Here is a 16,456-nt window from a genome sequence, read left to right on the forward strand (position 1 = left end):
GTGACACAGGCAGTCGTGGAAACTCCACAGAACAAACTGAGGGGTGCATCTCTTTAAACTAGAACAAGGTGCTTTGCTGTCTCGGCAGCCGCCTGGTGAACAGCATAACTCGGCATATCGCTCTCATCCACTAAGCCCTTCCAGTTTCATGATCCCACTTGGCCGGCGTGGCTACGGTTTGTCTGCTGGGTTTTGCGCTCGCTCTGCGCTGTGCGTCAATTCAGTGCTCTCTCTCAGAAATGTAGAACTTCCCTAAGCTGGCTGCTCCCAAAAGCTAGCTCTGTGCACTACTCACTACTCACACTCTCAGCCTGAATGATCAATCTGCATCTCTGGAAGTGAAAAGAGAAGGGAGTGGGCAAAAGTATGGTCAAAAACGAAAGAACCTCGGCTCACTGGTTGGGTGCAGGTGTCCCGTGAATGTCTTTTTTTTTTTAAGAAGAAGAAGCAACCACAGTGAACAACAGCAGGAGGAAAAAAAAAGTGGAAGACATTCAAACGTCATGCCAGACCATTAGGAAGTTATTAGGAAACACCAATAACATGCACTGTTAGACTGCAAAATAAAGCTATAAAAAATATTCAAAGGCAGAACAAAAAACTGCAGTCAGCCTTACCTGAGTGAGCTCAGGTATGTCGTTCTTGTCTATTCCCACTTGCTGCAACAGAAAACCCGACACGTTAAAAGGCGTCCCCGCGAGTGGCCGGCTAGGAAGCCACGGAAGGTGGTCTAATTGATACCTCCGCAATTTTGAAGAACTCGGAAACCCGGGTCATCCGCGTCAGGAATCTCTTGTAGATCTCGAGCCCGTCTTTACACTGGCTCCTCTTCATCTGGAAAAATTTCTCTGGACAAAAGATGTGAGAAAATGTTACGTTTAAGACAGCGACGTGTTACATGACGCACTTTTCAACGAGGGCCCATGTACAAAGAACAGATCAGCTTTTATCATCTTTGTCCTGAATGACAGCAAATATATAATACATCTTACATTTAACACTTCAACATAATGAAAATAATTCAATTAAATCATAAGTACATGTTATCTGGAAGCACTAAATGTTGCTGTTTGTTGATGTCTGGCCGTTTATTAGCAATATAAAGAAAACTTGAGGGAGTGCTTTTACTTCCCACAATGACTCTCTATGCATGAAAAGCTGGTAAGGAAAACTGAAGAGGGTGGACTTCCCCTCAAAACCATTTGGATAGTTGGCATTGTTCAAATCTTGGAGAGGAACTAGGAACAATGTAGAGTTGAGCGACAGAGACACAACACGGTTCATGCCTTGGCTAGGACATGCAGCTCCAATGGAGGCAGAGATCCACAGGTCCCGTTAGATAACTGCTTTCACCAAACTTTCCTGTTGCATTTTTCATCCGCCACAATTAACCGCCACAGTAACTCATTTCTTTCTCAGTGTGACAATTTCCTTTTCAACCACTACATGTGCAGCATCAGTTGAAAGAGACTTCTTAGGACCCAACATGTTGTGAGAAAACGACCTGCAGAGATATCTGTTGTCCCTTAGAATAACGTTTTTCCATGCTTCATTACCATAGGGCAGTTAAACCTTCCCAGGGGAATCACAGACTGATTGATTGACTGTGGAAAACGTTCAGCCCCTGCTATGTATTACGCGACCACTGCAAGGTTGGCTAATAGTATTCTAGGGACGGTTTGGAGAATAGGAAGTGCAGATGCCCGGGTACACCTGGGTGACCAATCCGCTCAGAACTGGAACAGAAACTGCAATCCGTCCCTGACAGCTTCATAAAATGTTTGTTTTATAATTTACAGCTTTTATCAAAAGCACCCGCCTATAACTGTAGTAAAGTAAAGGGAGACTGGCCTCTACTCAGAGCCCCTTTAATTCCCTGGGTATGGTGCTGGTCTGGTAGGTCATCAAGCGACTGACCCCAGACTCCTTTCTTCTCAATAGACACATGAAGGTAGCAGTCATTGCAAAGTCTCCATCTTGAAGAGGAGTTCATAAAGTGAACACACTGATGGATGCATAGAAGCCTGAGTTAATTGTTCTGTATGTAACGCCATCACTTTGTAGCAAGATTTCACTTCCTTGTTCAACTTCATTCCTTTTCTCACTGTTTTTACCTTCTTTTTGTGAAATTCTTTGATTTTAGACACGCCAATAAATCTAACTATGGCAAGCTACAAGCCCTAACACAGCTTCCCAGAGAGAACATCGTCAAAAGATCAATAAGGGTCTGTCTGCATTGTGAAAAAGATGGCGTATGCCCTTTAAACATGGAATTTATATCAGGAACCACTTGAAAGTTTAAAATAAGGAGCTGCGTGAAACCTTTGAATCCGCTAAGGCCAGATTGCTCTTGCATTAGATTACATCTACTAAAGGAAGTGCTTGCTCACCAAGCAGATTGATGATGCCATCATTGTAGCAGGCATACAACTTGATGAGATCTTTGAAGAGAAGGAGAAAGCAGGCATTTATCACGCCGTTGTTCAGGTCTTTTGGGTTAACCTGGGGGGCACAAAGAGTAAATAAGCTTTTAGTTTAGAACCACAGTTATATACCCGAACAGGGTATATAACTAAAAAAAAAAAGACTCTACAGGCCTGTTTGTGCACAAAATGCAACGAAATGCCGTAATGCCAAAAGTCCCCCAAAAAAACAACAAAACTCCATGGTTTTCCTATTCGTTTCATAATGATTATACAGTGTGGTGAGAGAGAGGCTGCTCATGCAACAGGTTTTATTGGCCCTGTGTGTGTTATCCCTGCCTCTGAGTGTCCCACAGTCACTTCAGACCTCTCAACCGGACGTTGTCGCCTGTAGTCAAGTGTTGCTCACCTCAAAATCCAAAAGCGAGTCGATCTGGCTCTGCAGGATCGGCATTCCTTTCAACAGCTTCTCCACCGACATGGTCCTCATGGCTCCATCAGCTCTGAGATTCAGGGCGATATCAAGAAACAGAGCAGAAGAAAATTACACAGCTACTCTCCAAAACATTTAGATTTGAAGAGTTACCTTTCTTAGGCAAGTGAGATCGACATGAAAAGAAAAAAATACCTAAGGTAATAAGCCTTATCACCCAACTATCAGGAATATCATCCACCTCTTTGTCTCATTTCTATTCTGATCAGTTTCAAAGTTTTCAGTGTCGCTTTATGTAGCCATAGAGACCTTGTGTCTGCCGGCTAAACAGAGCTGTGAGAATCACGTACACATCCCCTGTCACATGCATGTTTTCTAGATGGATTAGGACTAAAAGGAAGGACGAGAGCCCTGAACCCTTGATAAAACCCATGAAGCTGGTTAATTGATGGAATCTTAGTAACAATTATTAAACGATAATGTCATGTAACAGAGAAATAAGCAACCGTACCCTTTCTTCACTCGTCCAAAGTCGAAAGACATCTGTCTGTAGGCGAAGGCCTTCTCGTTGAGATAGCGGCTGTAACGTCTGATAAACGTGGACATGTCGTAGCCTGAGGAGAACACATCCATAATATTACGTGTGCAGAGCTCCGTGTTCCCTCTGTGCAGACTGGTGCACACGAGGGCGTTCAAATGAAGCTGTTTTTGTTTTTTTAATAGAAGGATACGACCCGAACGCAGCTTGCTCTGATGATCTGAAATAACGTTCTGTTTAGACATTAGAGGCTGTTTAGAGAAACAACAGCCATTGTCTTGTAGAGAGGAAGAGTGGTGATTGCTGTCACCTGAACAGGATCTGGATCTCTGCATGTAGATTTCAGTGGTTGCTTTGTTCAAGATGACTACAATTAAAAACGTGCTTCCGTTAGGAATCCCATCAGTCAGTTTCCGTCTTTATTTAGTTATTTGTTCACATACATAAAATGTATTGGTAATCCCACTTTAATCCGGATACTCCACTACATAAAATAGTTTACTTGGGAAAGAACAGGACAACGTGTGATTACGGCGTTGATGTGCTAAATGACAGATGATGTGGTCTCCACATTTATCAAGTTGTTTTGGGGGCCTTTATTTTATAAAAAAGTCAAATAAACATGGCTCCCAAGTTGGAAGCTTTGAATCTAGCTCAGCAATTTTAAGTCGCACCCCAACAAAACGTTAATGACTGACACATTTTTACTAATATAACTCAAAATCTAAACATTTCTAAAGTTTATGTTGATGTCTCAAAGCCAACAAAGTAAAATCTTCTATTTATAATACAAGGCTAATCATAGATAAACTATTAGAAAAATGTCTTTGGATTTCCAAGAACTTTAGTTAGAAAATTTGTTCATGTGAAAAAAAAACAAAAAAAAACAAAATGCTGGCAGAAACTGGGAAAAAAAACTTTAGAAGTTTCTATTAAAGAATTTTGAACAATATCTGTAAACTGTCCATTCAATTTCCTTTCCTTACATGTTGTTTTTGGCTAGTGTCCCATTTTTAGAAACAACAAATCTAAGCATAGAGATTTAAAGATAGTAATAAGGAAAAATGTGTCAATAAACTGCAAAGTAAGCTATTTTACGCTTGTGCTCTACATTTCAACTCTATTACAAAAAAAAAGGTAAAGTAAAATGCTTTTCATTCAGTCAGATTTGGGTTCCAGGTTGCTGAGTTTGCTGTCTTTTCACACAACCTTGATGTCATGCCAGAGCAGGAAAAGGTCGACCCAAACCTAACCTCCCAGGCTCCGCCCCTTTGGACTCATTCCAATTGAACAGTGATCAGAGCAAACTATACAATATTGGTTCTGTACAAGGAACCCACAGTGACATGTTGTTACTATTATAAAGCTGTAACGGTTTAATGTAAATATACTTTTTATCATTTAAACGTTTTTTGCAGCAAATGCTTATTTACTTTTACTTTGATCAGTGCTGGAGTAAATTACTTTTTGTCCGATGAGAAATATCTAAACAATCAACAATAGCTAAAAATGACCTATGTATGAGTACACTGATAAATTAAAAAGGTCATTTACTTTCATGGTGCTTCACTTATTTCACTCAAGGATAAACCATATTAGCATTTTTGACAAAAATATGCTGTAAAATTACTTAGAATTATATTATTAATTAATTTAAATTAGATAATAAATATATCTTATTACTAGCAATAGATAACTAGAGTGATAACCTGGCTTTTTTATTTTGTCGCATTCCTGGCAGTGCTTTATCTTCGTGGGCCTTTGTGGATAGATTCTTCAACACGGGAAGAGAAAAGGGCTTAAAATGTAGAGTTTAGCTCTTTGAACTGTGCAGCTAAGCAAGCAGAAAAACATCTGTGACAGCAGGCTGTGAACCCAGCGTTTATCACCATGGGTGATGTCCTCATTTCCATGGTGATTGGTCCATCTGATGGAAGCAGGGATTTCTGGGGTTGTCAAGGTGTATTTTGCTACCTTAAACTGTTTTCAATTACTTTCTTGCTCTTCTTGTTTTTGAGTCAACATGAAATAGACTAACATTTAAAATAAACAAGAACAACCCATTATGCTGGTTGAGAAATCTGTTTAGTTATGCCTTACCTAGAAGGATGCAAACAAATCTGCATCTTTGGGGGTTATTAAAGCTCAGGAGCCAGATTATTTTGTTTGGTTTGTTCCGTTTGCTTCCACCTCAGAATAGAGCTGAACTGTTTGAGCTGCGTATAATGTTGTAATCGTGTGGGTCAGACGCCACGCACCGTGAGAGCCGGTTTTGTCCAGGAAGTTGCTGAGGTTGAACAAGGTGTTCCTAGATGCCAGGAACTGGAGGAATCTCTGCAGAAAGGGACATATACACAACGTTACACATTGATCCTCTTAATGAATTAAATTAAAATACATTTCAGAGGAGCCATTCAGCATTCTGTCTGAATATGAAGAGGAAAATAGAATAACAAGTCAAATTTTCTTGATATTTAAATAAAGATAAAGTTGAATATTAATCTAATTTGGACACATAATAGGACAAAAAAACTAGAGCAGAGTGCAATAAAGACTAATAGGCTACATTTCTTCCACTGGCATTTCCAAGTTTACCAGAGATGGGAGTCGGTATTAATGAGATCATAATACAAACACTGAAAATACTCTAAAATTAAACACACAGACCAAGCTCATTTGTAAAATGCTGTCTGTGTTTATGCCAGGACCTTGGTATCATATTGGGATCCAGGCCAACACAGCGCACTGGCCCTTGTTCCTGCTGTAATGTCAGTGGAGTTCATGCTGTTATCTTCCTGTTGCTACACAGCCTTTACTTTGTGTCAGGATATCCCTGCTTCAATCAGATAAGTAAAAAATCTGTACAAAACAAGCAAGTTATTCTATTGTCACGAGCTTTGATGATGTGTCCTGTGGAATATTCCTTCATCAGTGTCTCTCCCACTCATTCATGCAGCTCAGAAGGAGCTGAACCAATACCAAAGGTTGTCAATTTACAGACATCAGAAAGTTTCAAATCAAGAAACAATCATTAAGAATGACAACTCTGCTCTGAACTATGTGCAAATTTGGTTGAAACATAAAAGGGGAAAAGACTAATTCTTGTCTAAAAGTTGTTTAGTCCCCAATGTGGAAAATGTCTTAGAATTTGGTAGAAACGTGAAGAGTCATATTCATAATGTAGAATGATAGAGTAATAGTAGAATAATATTATTTACATTTTGAAGGTAATTATGTAAAGTAGAGACATCCCTATCTGGGGGATAGGGTCAATATTTTAGAGGCTCAGGACCTAAAATCGAAGTTTAGTCCAATTTGATAACAGGCAGGAAGGAAAAAAAACATCTTTTTGCACTGAAAGTAAATAACTGATTGCGACTAGACCATCTAACCAAGTTTGACTTTCAGCCTCCTCGCCTGGCCTAGGTTTGTTTGGCATTGGATAGACTACAATACCTATTTTAAAAACTTTAATTGATGGCAACTCTGAATGACTTTAGGTGCTCATGGACATCCTGTCTGGATAATTGTTCAGAACTAAGGTAACATCACATCTACATGTGATGCTGAGCTAAAAAATGTTCCAAATAGATTTAGGATTTATAGATGAATGAAGTGAATACCCCGGAAAGTTTACGCAGATGCAATAATGCACTTTCCATTCTACTGCTGACATGTAGGGCTGCACACAGTGGCGCAGATGGTAGCACTGTTGCCTTGCAGCAAAAAGGTCCTGGGTTTAATTTTCTCTGCATGGAGTTTGTATGTTCTTCCTGCGCATGTGTGGCTTCTCTCCAGGTGCTCCGGCTTGCCCCCACAGTCCAAAAACATGACTATTAGATTAATTAGGCTCTAAAATTGCCCTTTGTGTCTCTGTTTCCCTGTACCTCTCCTCTTGTCCAATGAAAGCTGGAGACAGGCGCCAGCTAACTGAAACTCACTGAAAACAAACAGGAGCTCCATTTCATGTGCAACCAGCGTTCCGCTTTGTTCGCTGTGCCTTTCGGCCCATCTTGGCCACAGAGCCAGGAAGGGCGAAAGGTCCATGCGTTCTGTGAACAGCGAACTCGCCCAGTTTGGCCTTACCTCGTTGCCATTCACCATGAGGTGGTGTGTGGTGATCAGGGCTTTGAAAACCACCACCCAGCTGGCGTTCCCCACCCTCTCCATCAGCGTGTCGGCCATCTGGGGGACGTTCACGTTGGAATCCTGGGTGGCCTGGATCAGGTCTGAGAAGCAGAGCGAGGACAGACATGAGGTCGGAGACACGTGCAGATGTGGAGCTGGAGCGTGTTGAAGCTTTCTGTTCAGTAATAATACGGTAATGCAAACAGGTCGGAGCCATGAGGAATGCAGATGGGTGGAAAACAAACAGGACTCTGGATAACGTGATGAAATTAAATATGTGCTTTGGTGCAGTTCACAGTCCCTCTATGCATGAAATCAACTGTACTCGCATTGTGTTTAGAGGCTGTAAAAGCACAAGTACATGTAAATTTAAAAGCATTGCTATAATGGCACTGGCAGTTTTAAAGAATAGTATCATTTTTTTTTATCATTAGAAACGATCAGCCTCCTATCTGCATTAGCAACCTAAAGGCAGTGTGTAAGCCGAGCTAGGTGGCGTCTTGAGAAGCCGTTTTACGTTCGGCCGAAATGCATTTAGAGGGTCGTGTCACATTATGCTGCTTTAGCTTGCTGTGAGTCACGCTGGCTGCTGCTTTGTTTGGTTCCTGCAGCAGAGCACTTCAAGCTAGCAGAGGCAGCCGGAGAGAGAGTGGAATATTCCACAGCAGACAGATCCACGCAGAGAAAACACCAAAAGGAAGACATGACTGCGGTGAAATTTACACTACAGATGGTGGCAGACGTGCCGGCAAATAGGGCGAAAATAACGCAGGGGCCCTTTAGAACACCTTAGCAGGAAAGTGGGATCAAAGAAAGCCGGTTGCAGGCTATTTTTGATGGGTGCATGCTTTTTGGAGAGGTAAAACACTGATAACACTTTGGCATCCTAGTCACTTCTTTAAGTTTTCAAGCTTCTGTGCTGTTTTTCACTAAATCACAAACAGTTGTGATAGATAATTGCCATTCCTATAACTCATTGACGGAGTTAGACTTATGAAAATGCAGATTGTCAGGGAATTTCATGCAGTGCACACCCGGTACGCTCAGCTCCAGTGACAATGTGCGATGTGATTGGAACCCATCGACATGACGGAGCAACAATGATCACCCAACCTCACTAAGCTTCTTGCTCTCTTATCTTGCTGTTTTTTTTTTTTTTTACAGATTAGAACAGAGTGAAGCAGACAAACAGCAGTTTTTAACTCCAAGCTCAAACAAAGCAACTCTAATACCCCCGTCACTCCATGGTGTGTTTGGCTTGTGTTTCTACAGTGTAGAATGCCAGGCTACCTTAGGCAAATAAAACTGAATTACCTTCTCACACATTCAAAACTAATAGTTATTTGACCACTTCCAGGCACTCACTTTATCCCCAGATGACCAGTTAATCATGAAATATAAGGGGAAAAAATAACTAGGCACTGTTACCTTGCAGCAAGAAGGTCCAGTTTCTTCCTACTGTAAAAATTAGTCTATTTTATTTATTTTTTTAGTTCGTTTTTACACATAAATGTTTCAGATCTTAAGGCAAATTTGCATACCAAGCCAGGACAATCAGAGCGAATTAAACAGCTGCTTTCAAATGAGGATTTCCTTAATTGAGGGATATGACAACTTTCTAAACTAACATAGCATTTTGCAAAATTAACTGATCCGCTTTATGAGATCATGAATTAACTTTGACGGACCCCTTTATTCAAGGCCTAATCACGACCAGAACCCTAAAACAGAAACAAATCACTTAAAAAGAACCAGACAACATGAAGCAGGCTGAAAGGCCTGAAAAACACAGTCCAGAGCAGCACTGAAACAATGTCCCTGATATTTATCTGTCTGGAAAGGACTGGTAGATTTCGGTCTCAAGACCCTTTCTAAGATATTGTGACTCCAGGGAACTGCAATGAGAGCCAAATATCCACAAACAGGGAAAATGTGCTTTGTATCTGAGCTATATCCCTGTCTGAAAAAGCTGCTTTTGTCTTTCCTAGCGGTATATACTTTTTCACAATACTGAAAAGATAGGGAACAGTGTGCCAGCAACTTTAAGATACTAGAAACTACATGGAGAGAGTATTTCCTGATTTAGTTTGTGTTTTTAATTTAATTCTCTTTGTCATGATTTAGGGTTTTGTTTTGGACTTTTTCTGCACTTTTCTTAATCTGCCTTCACCTCTAAGCCATCATCCCATCAGCTCAGTCTCCCTCCAGCCACCACCCTACTCTAGATCCGCTCCACCTGTCGCCACTAATCTGTCAACTCAGTTCACCTGTTCACCTGTCTACTTATACCTGCTTTAGCCAACTCATCCCTGCCAGAACGTCTCTTCTCTTCTAGTGTGATGTGCTTCATCGCTACCAGTTCCTGTGTGCTCAGCCAGCTGGACTCTTCTGTTCGCTTCTCTAAAGAAAGTTGCCTGTGTCTGTGTGCTGCATAAGTCTGCCTGTTTTCCCGTGAGTTCCAGCTGCTTGCTCCGCCCGTTCTGGTGGTTCTCCGGTCCACATCGCCTGTTCTGGTCTATCACTACCTTCATCTTCTGGTCCCCTGCTCATCCTTGCCTGCCTGCACAATCTGCCATAACTCATCTGTTCAAGTCAGGTTCTGCTTGTTTGCCTCACCTGCTGCCACTATTCATCCCTCACAATAAACCTTTTAAAGAAACGTAATCCTGTGTCCGGCTGAATGCCATCACCAGCATTGTTCATTACAGTACGTTCTGGCCGAGATGAGTTGGCTGAAGCAGGACCGTGTAGGCTGGTGAACCATTGAGCCGAGTTGGCAAATTAGTGGTAACAGGTGGAGCTGATCTAGAGTAGAGTGATGACTGAAGGGAGACTGAGCTGATTGGACGATTGCTTTGAGGCGGAGGCAGAGTAAGAAAAGTCCAAAACAAACAAAACCCTAAATCATGACACTCTTTTCCTAGTTTTTTTAAATAGTGTTTATGTAAAGTACTTTGAATTAATTTATGTATGAATATTTCATTAAATAAAAAATAAATGAAGTGGCATGATGCTGGAAAAGGTAAATCATAGATGGGAGGGAGGGGATCTGCTACTAAGATTACTAGAAAAATAAAGTAATAGTTTGAAAGTAAAAATTCCTTTCAATGTTAAAAAGAAAGACAAAGGGAAACAGAATCCCAAATAAAAGAAAATCAACGAAACATGACCAGAAAGCAATAGTACTGTGGCTTGTTGATGGTCCTAAAGCTCCGGGCTGAATTAAATATGTATTTCAGTTTTCAAAGGATCTACTTAGGTTAAACCTCAACTAGATGTTTTTTTTTTTGTTTGTTTGTTTCCATTTTCTGAAACCTTTATTCTATTTGTTAAAGCGTGAAAAGAGCACTTAGGATATTGTTATTTTCAATCAATTCAATTCAATTTTATTTATATAGCGCCAAATCATGAAACATGTCATCTCAAGGCACTTTACAAAGTCAAGTTCAATCATATTATACAGATTGGGTCAGATTATACAGATTGGTCAAAAATGTCCTATATAAGGAAACCAGTTGATTGCATCAAAGTCCCGACAAGCAGCAGTCACTCCTGGGGAACCGTAGAGCCACAGGGAGAGTCGTCTGCATTGTACATGGCTTTGCTGCAATCCCTCATACTGAGCAAGCATGAAGCGACAGTGGGAAGAAAAACCACCCATTAACGGGAAGGAAAAACCTCCGGCAGAACCGGGCTCAGTATGAACGGTCATCTGCCTCGACCGACTGGGGTTACAGAAGACAGAACAGAGACACAACAAGACAGACAAACAAGCACAGAAGCACACATTGATCTAGTAATCTGTTCTACATTAGATGGTAGTAGCGGGTGAGCCGTCTTCTCTGGATGATGTCACAGTTAACAGAACGCCAGACCAGGTGTACCTACTATGAAGAAAAAGAGAGAGAGCAAAAAGTTAAAAGCTGAAATGACGACAGTCATTTCAATGTAATACAATGCAAACTGGAGAACAGTAGACTGAAGAACAGTAGAAATCAGTAGAGTGAGAAAATTAGACCCTGATGTCCTCCAGCAGCCTAGGCCTATCACAGCACAACTATAGAGATAGCTCAGGGTATGAGCCACTCTAACTATAAGCTTTGTCAAAAAGGAAAGTTTTAACATTAGTCTTAAAAATAGATAGGGTGTCTGCCTCACGGACCAAAACTGGGAGTTGGTTCCACAGGAGAGGAGCCTGATAGCTAAAGGATCTGCCTCCCATTCTACTTTTAGAGACTCTAGGAACCAGCAGCAGACCTGCAGTCTGAGAGCGAAGTGCTCTGTTAGGAACATACGGGGTAATCAGAGCTCTGATATATGGTGGAGCTTGATTATTAAGGGCTTTATACGTTAGAAGGAGAATTTTAAATTCTATTCTTGATTTAACAGGAAGCCAATGAAGGGAAGCTAAAATTGGAGAAATATGATCCCTCTTGTTGATTTTCATCAGAACTCTTGCCGCAGCATTTTGAATCAGCTGAAGACTTCGAACTGCATTTTGTGGACTTCCTGATAGTAAAGAATTACAATAGTCCAGCCTTGAAGTAACAAATGCATGGACTAGTTTTTCAGCATCACTCCTGGACAGAATGTTTCTAATTTTGGCGATATTCCGGAGGTGAAAAAAGGAAACTCTGGAAACCTGTTTAATATGGGATTTAAATGACATGTCTTGGTCGAAAACAACACCAAGATTTTTAACTTTATTACCAGAGGCCAAGTTAATGCCATCCAGATTAAGGGATTGATTAAGAACTTTATTTTTTGAAGACTCTGGCCCAAAGATTACAACTTCTGTCTTGTCAGAATTTAAATGCAGGAAATTTAAAGTCATCCAGCTTTTGATGTCATCAAGACATGACTGCAGTCGAAGTAACTGATTGGATTCATCAGGATTTATGGATAAATATAGCTGAGTGTCATCAGCATAACAGTGGAAATTAATCCCATGCTGTCTGATAATTTTGCCAATCGGAAGCATATATATAGTAAATAGAATTGGTCCAAGGACTGAACCCTGTGGTACTCCACAAGTGACCCTAGAGTTTGAGGAAGATTTATTATTAACATGAACAAACTGGAATCTGTCCGACAGATAAGATTTAAAACCAGCCTAATGCTTTTCCCTTAATCCCTACAGTATGCTCAAGTCTTTGTAGGAGAATATTGTGATCAACTGTATCAAATGCAGCACTGAGATCTAACAGGACAAGTATAGACACAAGTCCATTATCTGAGGCCATGAGAATATCATTAGTGACCTTCACCAGAGCTGTTTCAGTGCTATGATGAGCTCTGAAGCCTGACTGAAACTCCTCAAGTAGGTCATTACTTTGTAAATGTTCACATAGTTTGATTAGCAACTACTTCTCAAGAATTTTAGATAAGAAAAGAAGATTAGATATAGGTCTGTAATTTACTAACTCATCTTGATCAAGAGATGGTTTCTTAAGTAAAGGTTTAATAACAGCTACTTTAAAAGCCTGTGGTACATATCCATTTACCAAGGATACATTAATCATGTCTAAAATAGGACCACTGATCAGAGGGAATACCTCCTTAAACAACTTGGTTGGGATTGGGTCTAACATACAGGTAGAAGGTTTAGATGAAGCTAAAATTTTAGATAGCTCAGAAAGCTCTACTGCTTTTAAAACAGTTCAGACACTGCGCAGGTTCTAAGGATTCCTCCAATGCTGCCTCACTTACTGAGGATGAGGTAATCATGTTTGGGAGGATGCCAATTATTTTATTTTTAATGGAATCAATTTTATTTATGAAGAATCCCATAAAATCATTACTGCTAAGAGCTAAGGGAATGGATGGATCAACAGAGCTGTGGGCTCTGAGTAAGTTTGGCAACTGTACTGAAGAGAAATCTAGGATTATTCTTATTCTCCTCAAGTAATGATGAAAAATATGCTGCTCTAGCTCTGGCGAAGGGTCTTGTTATAACAACAATAGACTGTTCTTCCAGATTAGGTAGGATTCCTCTTGGTGTGTAGAGCGCCATTTCTCTCTCCAATTTCCTAACATTGTGCTTCAAGGAACGCAGCTCTGAATTAAACCAAGGAGCCAGCTTCCTGTGAATAATCACCTTCTTTTTCAAGGGAGCTACATTGTCTAATGCAGAACGCAATGGACGAAGTCATACCGTTTACAAAGACAATCTATTTGTGAATTGGAAGAAACAACATTGCTGCTATCTGCAGGGCATTTCTGCAATACGGAGGATATTAAAAAGGGGACAGACTCTTTAAGTTTTGATACAGCATTATCCGATAAAGATCTACTATATGGAACCCTCTTTTGGGGTGGAGAACTCAGTTAGATTAAACTCAAATGTTATTAAAAAATGATCAGATAGGACAGGGTTGTGAGGAAATCCTGTTAATTCTTCACAATCAATGCCATATGTCAGAACAAGGTCTAAAGTATGGAGCCGAGAGTGCAGTCGGTTCATGCACATTTTGAGCAAAAACCAATTGAATCTAGGATAGTTTAAAGGCACACTAAGGTTATCACATTCTGGGTCAACATGGATGTAAAATCACCCACTATAATAGCCTTATCAAGTATTTAACCACCAAATCCGATAAGAAATCTGACAACTCATCCAAAAAACTGAGTGTAAGGGCCTGGTGGACGATACAAAACAACAACAGAAGAGGTTTTATTGCTTTGCAGCTTGGATGAGGGAAACTGAGGGTTAAATGTTCAAAAGAACTGTAGTTATTAATTGGCCTGGGACTAATTAATAAATCAGAGACTGAAGATAGTTGCCACTTCCTCCTCCTCTCCCCACAGATCTGGGAATGTGGAAATTTGAATAATTGGAGGGAGTTGACTCATTTATACTAACGTAGTCCCTCTTGTAGCCAGGTTTCTGTGAGACAAAACAAATCAATCTGTTTATCAGAAATCAATTCATGTAACTAACAAGTCTTTGGAGGGAGAGACCCTTATATTCTAATAGACCACATTTAATTGTTTTATTTTTAGGTTCAAGGTGAACCGCATATGGATTTTTATTAGGTTTTTATGATTTGTTTCCTTTTAGATAAGTTTTGATCTGTTAAGTTTTTGGCCGTGGGAAAGGACAACCGTCTCAATAGGATAATGGATGGGTAACAGTACAGAAGCTGCTAGAGAGGTGTGTTAAAGCACGGCTCTGCTTCCTGGTCTGGACCCTGGATTGTCAGCATTTAGGAGGACTAATAAATCCGGACAGATTTCTAGAAAGAAGAGCTGCACCATCCAAAGTAGGATGGATGCCGTCTCTCCGGATCAGACCAGGTTTTCCCCAGAAAGTTCTCCAGTTATCAATGTAGCCCACGTCGTTTTCAGGACACCACCTAGACAACCAGCGGTTGAATGATGACATGCGGCTAAACATCATCACTGGTCAGATCAGGCAGGGGACCAGAGAAAATTACGGAGTCCGACATTGCTTTAGCAAACTCACACACCGAAGCAACACCAACTTTAGTGACCTCCGATCGGCGTGATCGGGTGTCATTACCGCCAGCGTGAATAACATCTTACTGTATTTTCATATCAATGACAAGTATAAAAATCTTTAAAACACATATTGGTCAAACTTTTACTGAAAAACACTAAATCAGTTACAGATTATTGCCATGCATAGGCTATTATTACATCTGACATTTTCTTTGTTGGTATTAAAAAATGTTATCATCTGAAATGTGATTTGAAAAAAGCTAAACAGAAGAAATCTGTCAGTGCACAAATCTTTTCTGTACAGAAAAAGTCTCCATTTATAGCCATTTTGAAGGAAACACTTTTCCAAACCTAGAACGTCCTGTGTACACACTGTCATCTAAAGCCTTTTGGTCCTTTTTTGAAAGCCTACATTTATATTTATTTATAAAAACATTTTCCTTTCACCAAATATTCCACCGCTACCGACAAACATTGACTCCTGTTTATACCCATTCTGATGACTTTTGCTCTGAGGCCTAATTTTACAAGACAAATTGCTGCGTGCTTTCTGTTCTGGCGCTTTTTAATTTGTCATTGCCTCTGTCTGTTCTTTACAGCGTCTGAACTGGTTTGTCACAAACAAGAGGCGCGGTGGACAGGGAACAGTTACAGTCTTATTGTCCTGCTAGATGTTGAATGACCTAGAAGGGGTTTTATAATGTTCCCATTCTTTCAGCTGACAGCTCATTTGGTAAGGGCCATGTTTCCCCTCATTTAGCCTTGCTCAACCGCTTAAGTCCCAACATTTTACTGTTCACATGGTTCTGTTGGTGTGTTCTCTGAAACACTGAAGTGACGAAGTTCTCAACAAAAACAACACTCGAATTGCTTTTTTTCTGGCTTATAATATATGATGTCTTAATCTAGCCAAGATCATAAACCGTAACCTTCACCATCAGGATTAGGACAGAAAATGAATGAATTCTAATGTTGGCGTTGATGCAGGGTCACGCTGCCTATGGCAGGTCAGGTGGCTCCTTTGCTTCCTCTATCACTGCTTTCATCATACAGCAGGGACGGGTGTGCGTTTCCTCTTCAGTAGTAAACAGCAGGGGTACTGGCATGCATAAACACGGACACGCATGCACACACACAGAGTGTGAAGGATAATCCCTACAGGGCTGATGAGTCAGCAGCCTGGCTGCATCATCCTACACTCTTCATGTCCCTGTCTCTTTCTGTCTGTCAGCCCGTCTCACTCTCTGCCCTTTCTCTCTCGTTTCCCTCCCGTAAGAGTCAGCGCTCTTACGAGACTACAGGGACAACACGGAACGCTTCTACCTTAAATATTGGCTAAGACAGGTGTCTCTAGATCAAGGGTGTAGGCAGGCTGTCGTTTTCTGGAGTGGATAAGGGCTGAATCCAGTGTAAATGGGTTAAACCAAAAAAATGCAACTCTGGAATAATAGACATAAAAAAAATAGAAATTTT

At 40.6% G+C, this 16,456-nt stretch overlaps 1 protein-coding gene across 5 annotated transcripts in view; it reads right to left on the reverse strand.

Annotated features, from left to right (window-relative positions):
- The window catches only part of snap91a (synaptosome associated protein 91a), a 90,439-nt gene that overhangs the window by 30,250 nt on the left and 43,733 nt on the right, over positions 1 to 16,456 (reverse strand). The window contains exons 1-7 of one of the 5 annotated variants that reach the window (XM_036129670.1): positions 7,481 to 7,617; positions 5,653 to 5,728; positions 3,368 to 3,470; positions 2,833 to 2,926; positions 2,391 to 2,502; positions 742 to 848; positions 618 to 659 (exon numbers count right to left, since the gene is read on the reverse strand). The exons of the other annotated variants lie outside the window; for them this stretch is intronic. Of the exons in view, the coding sequence (XP_035985563.1) occupies positions 618 to 659; positions 742 to 848; positions 2,391 to 2,502; positions 2,833 to 2,926; positions 3,368 to 3,470; positions 5,653 to 5,728; positions 7,481 to 7,579 (633 nt within the window). The 5' untranslated portion in view covers positions 7,580 to 7,617. Of the gene's footprint in view, positions 1 to 617; positions 660 to 741; positions 849 to 2,390; positions 2,503 to 2,832; positions 2,927 to 3,367; positions 3,471 to 5,652; positions 5,729 to 7,480; positions 7,618 to 16,456 lie in introns of those variants that run through there. 5 annotated transcript variants of the gene reach the window in all.

Source organism: Fundulus heteroclitus, chromosome 3 (genome assembly GCF_011125445.2).
Source record: "Fundulus heteroclitus isolate FHET01 chromosome 3, MU-UCD_Fhet_4.1, whole genome shotgun sequence".
NCBI classification, from domain to species: domain Eukaryota; kingdom Metazoa; phylum Chordata; class Actinopteri; order Cyprinodontiformes; family Fundulidae; genus Fundulus; species Fundulus heteroclitus.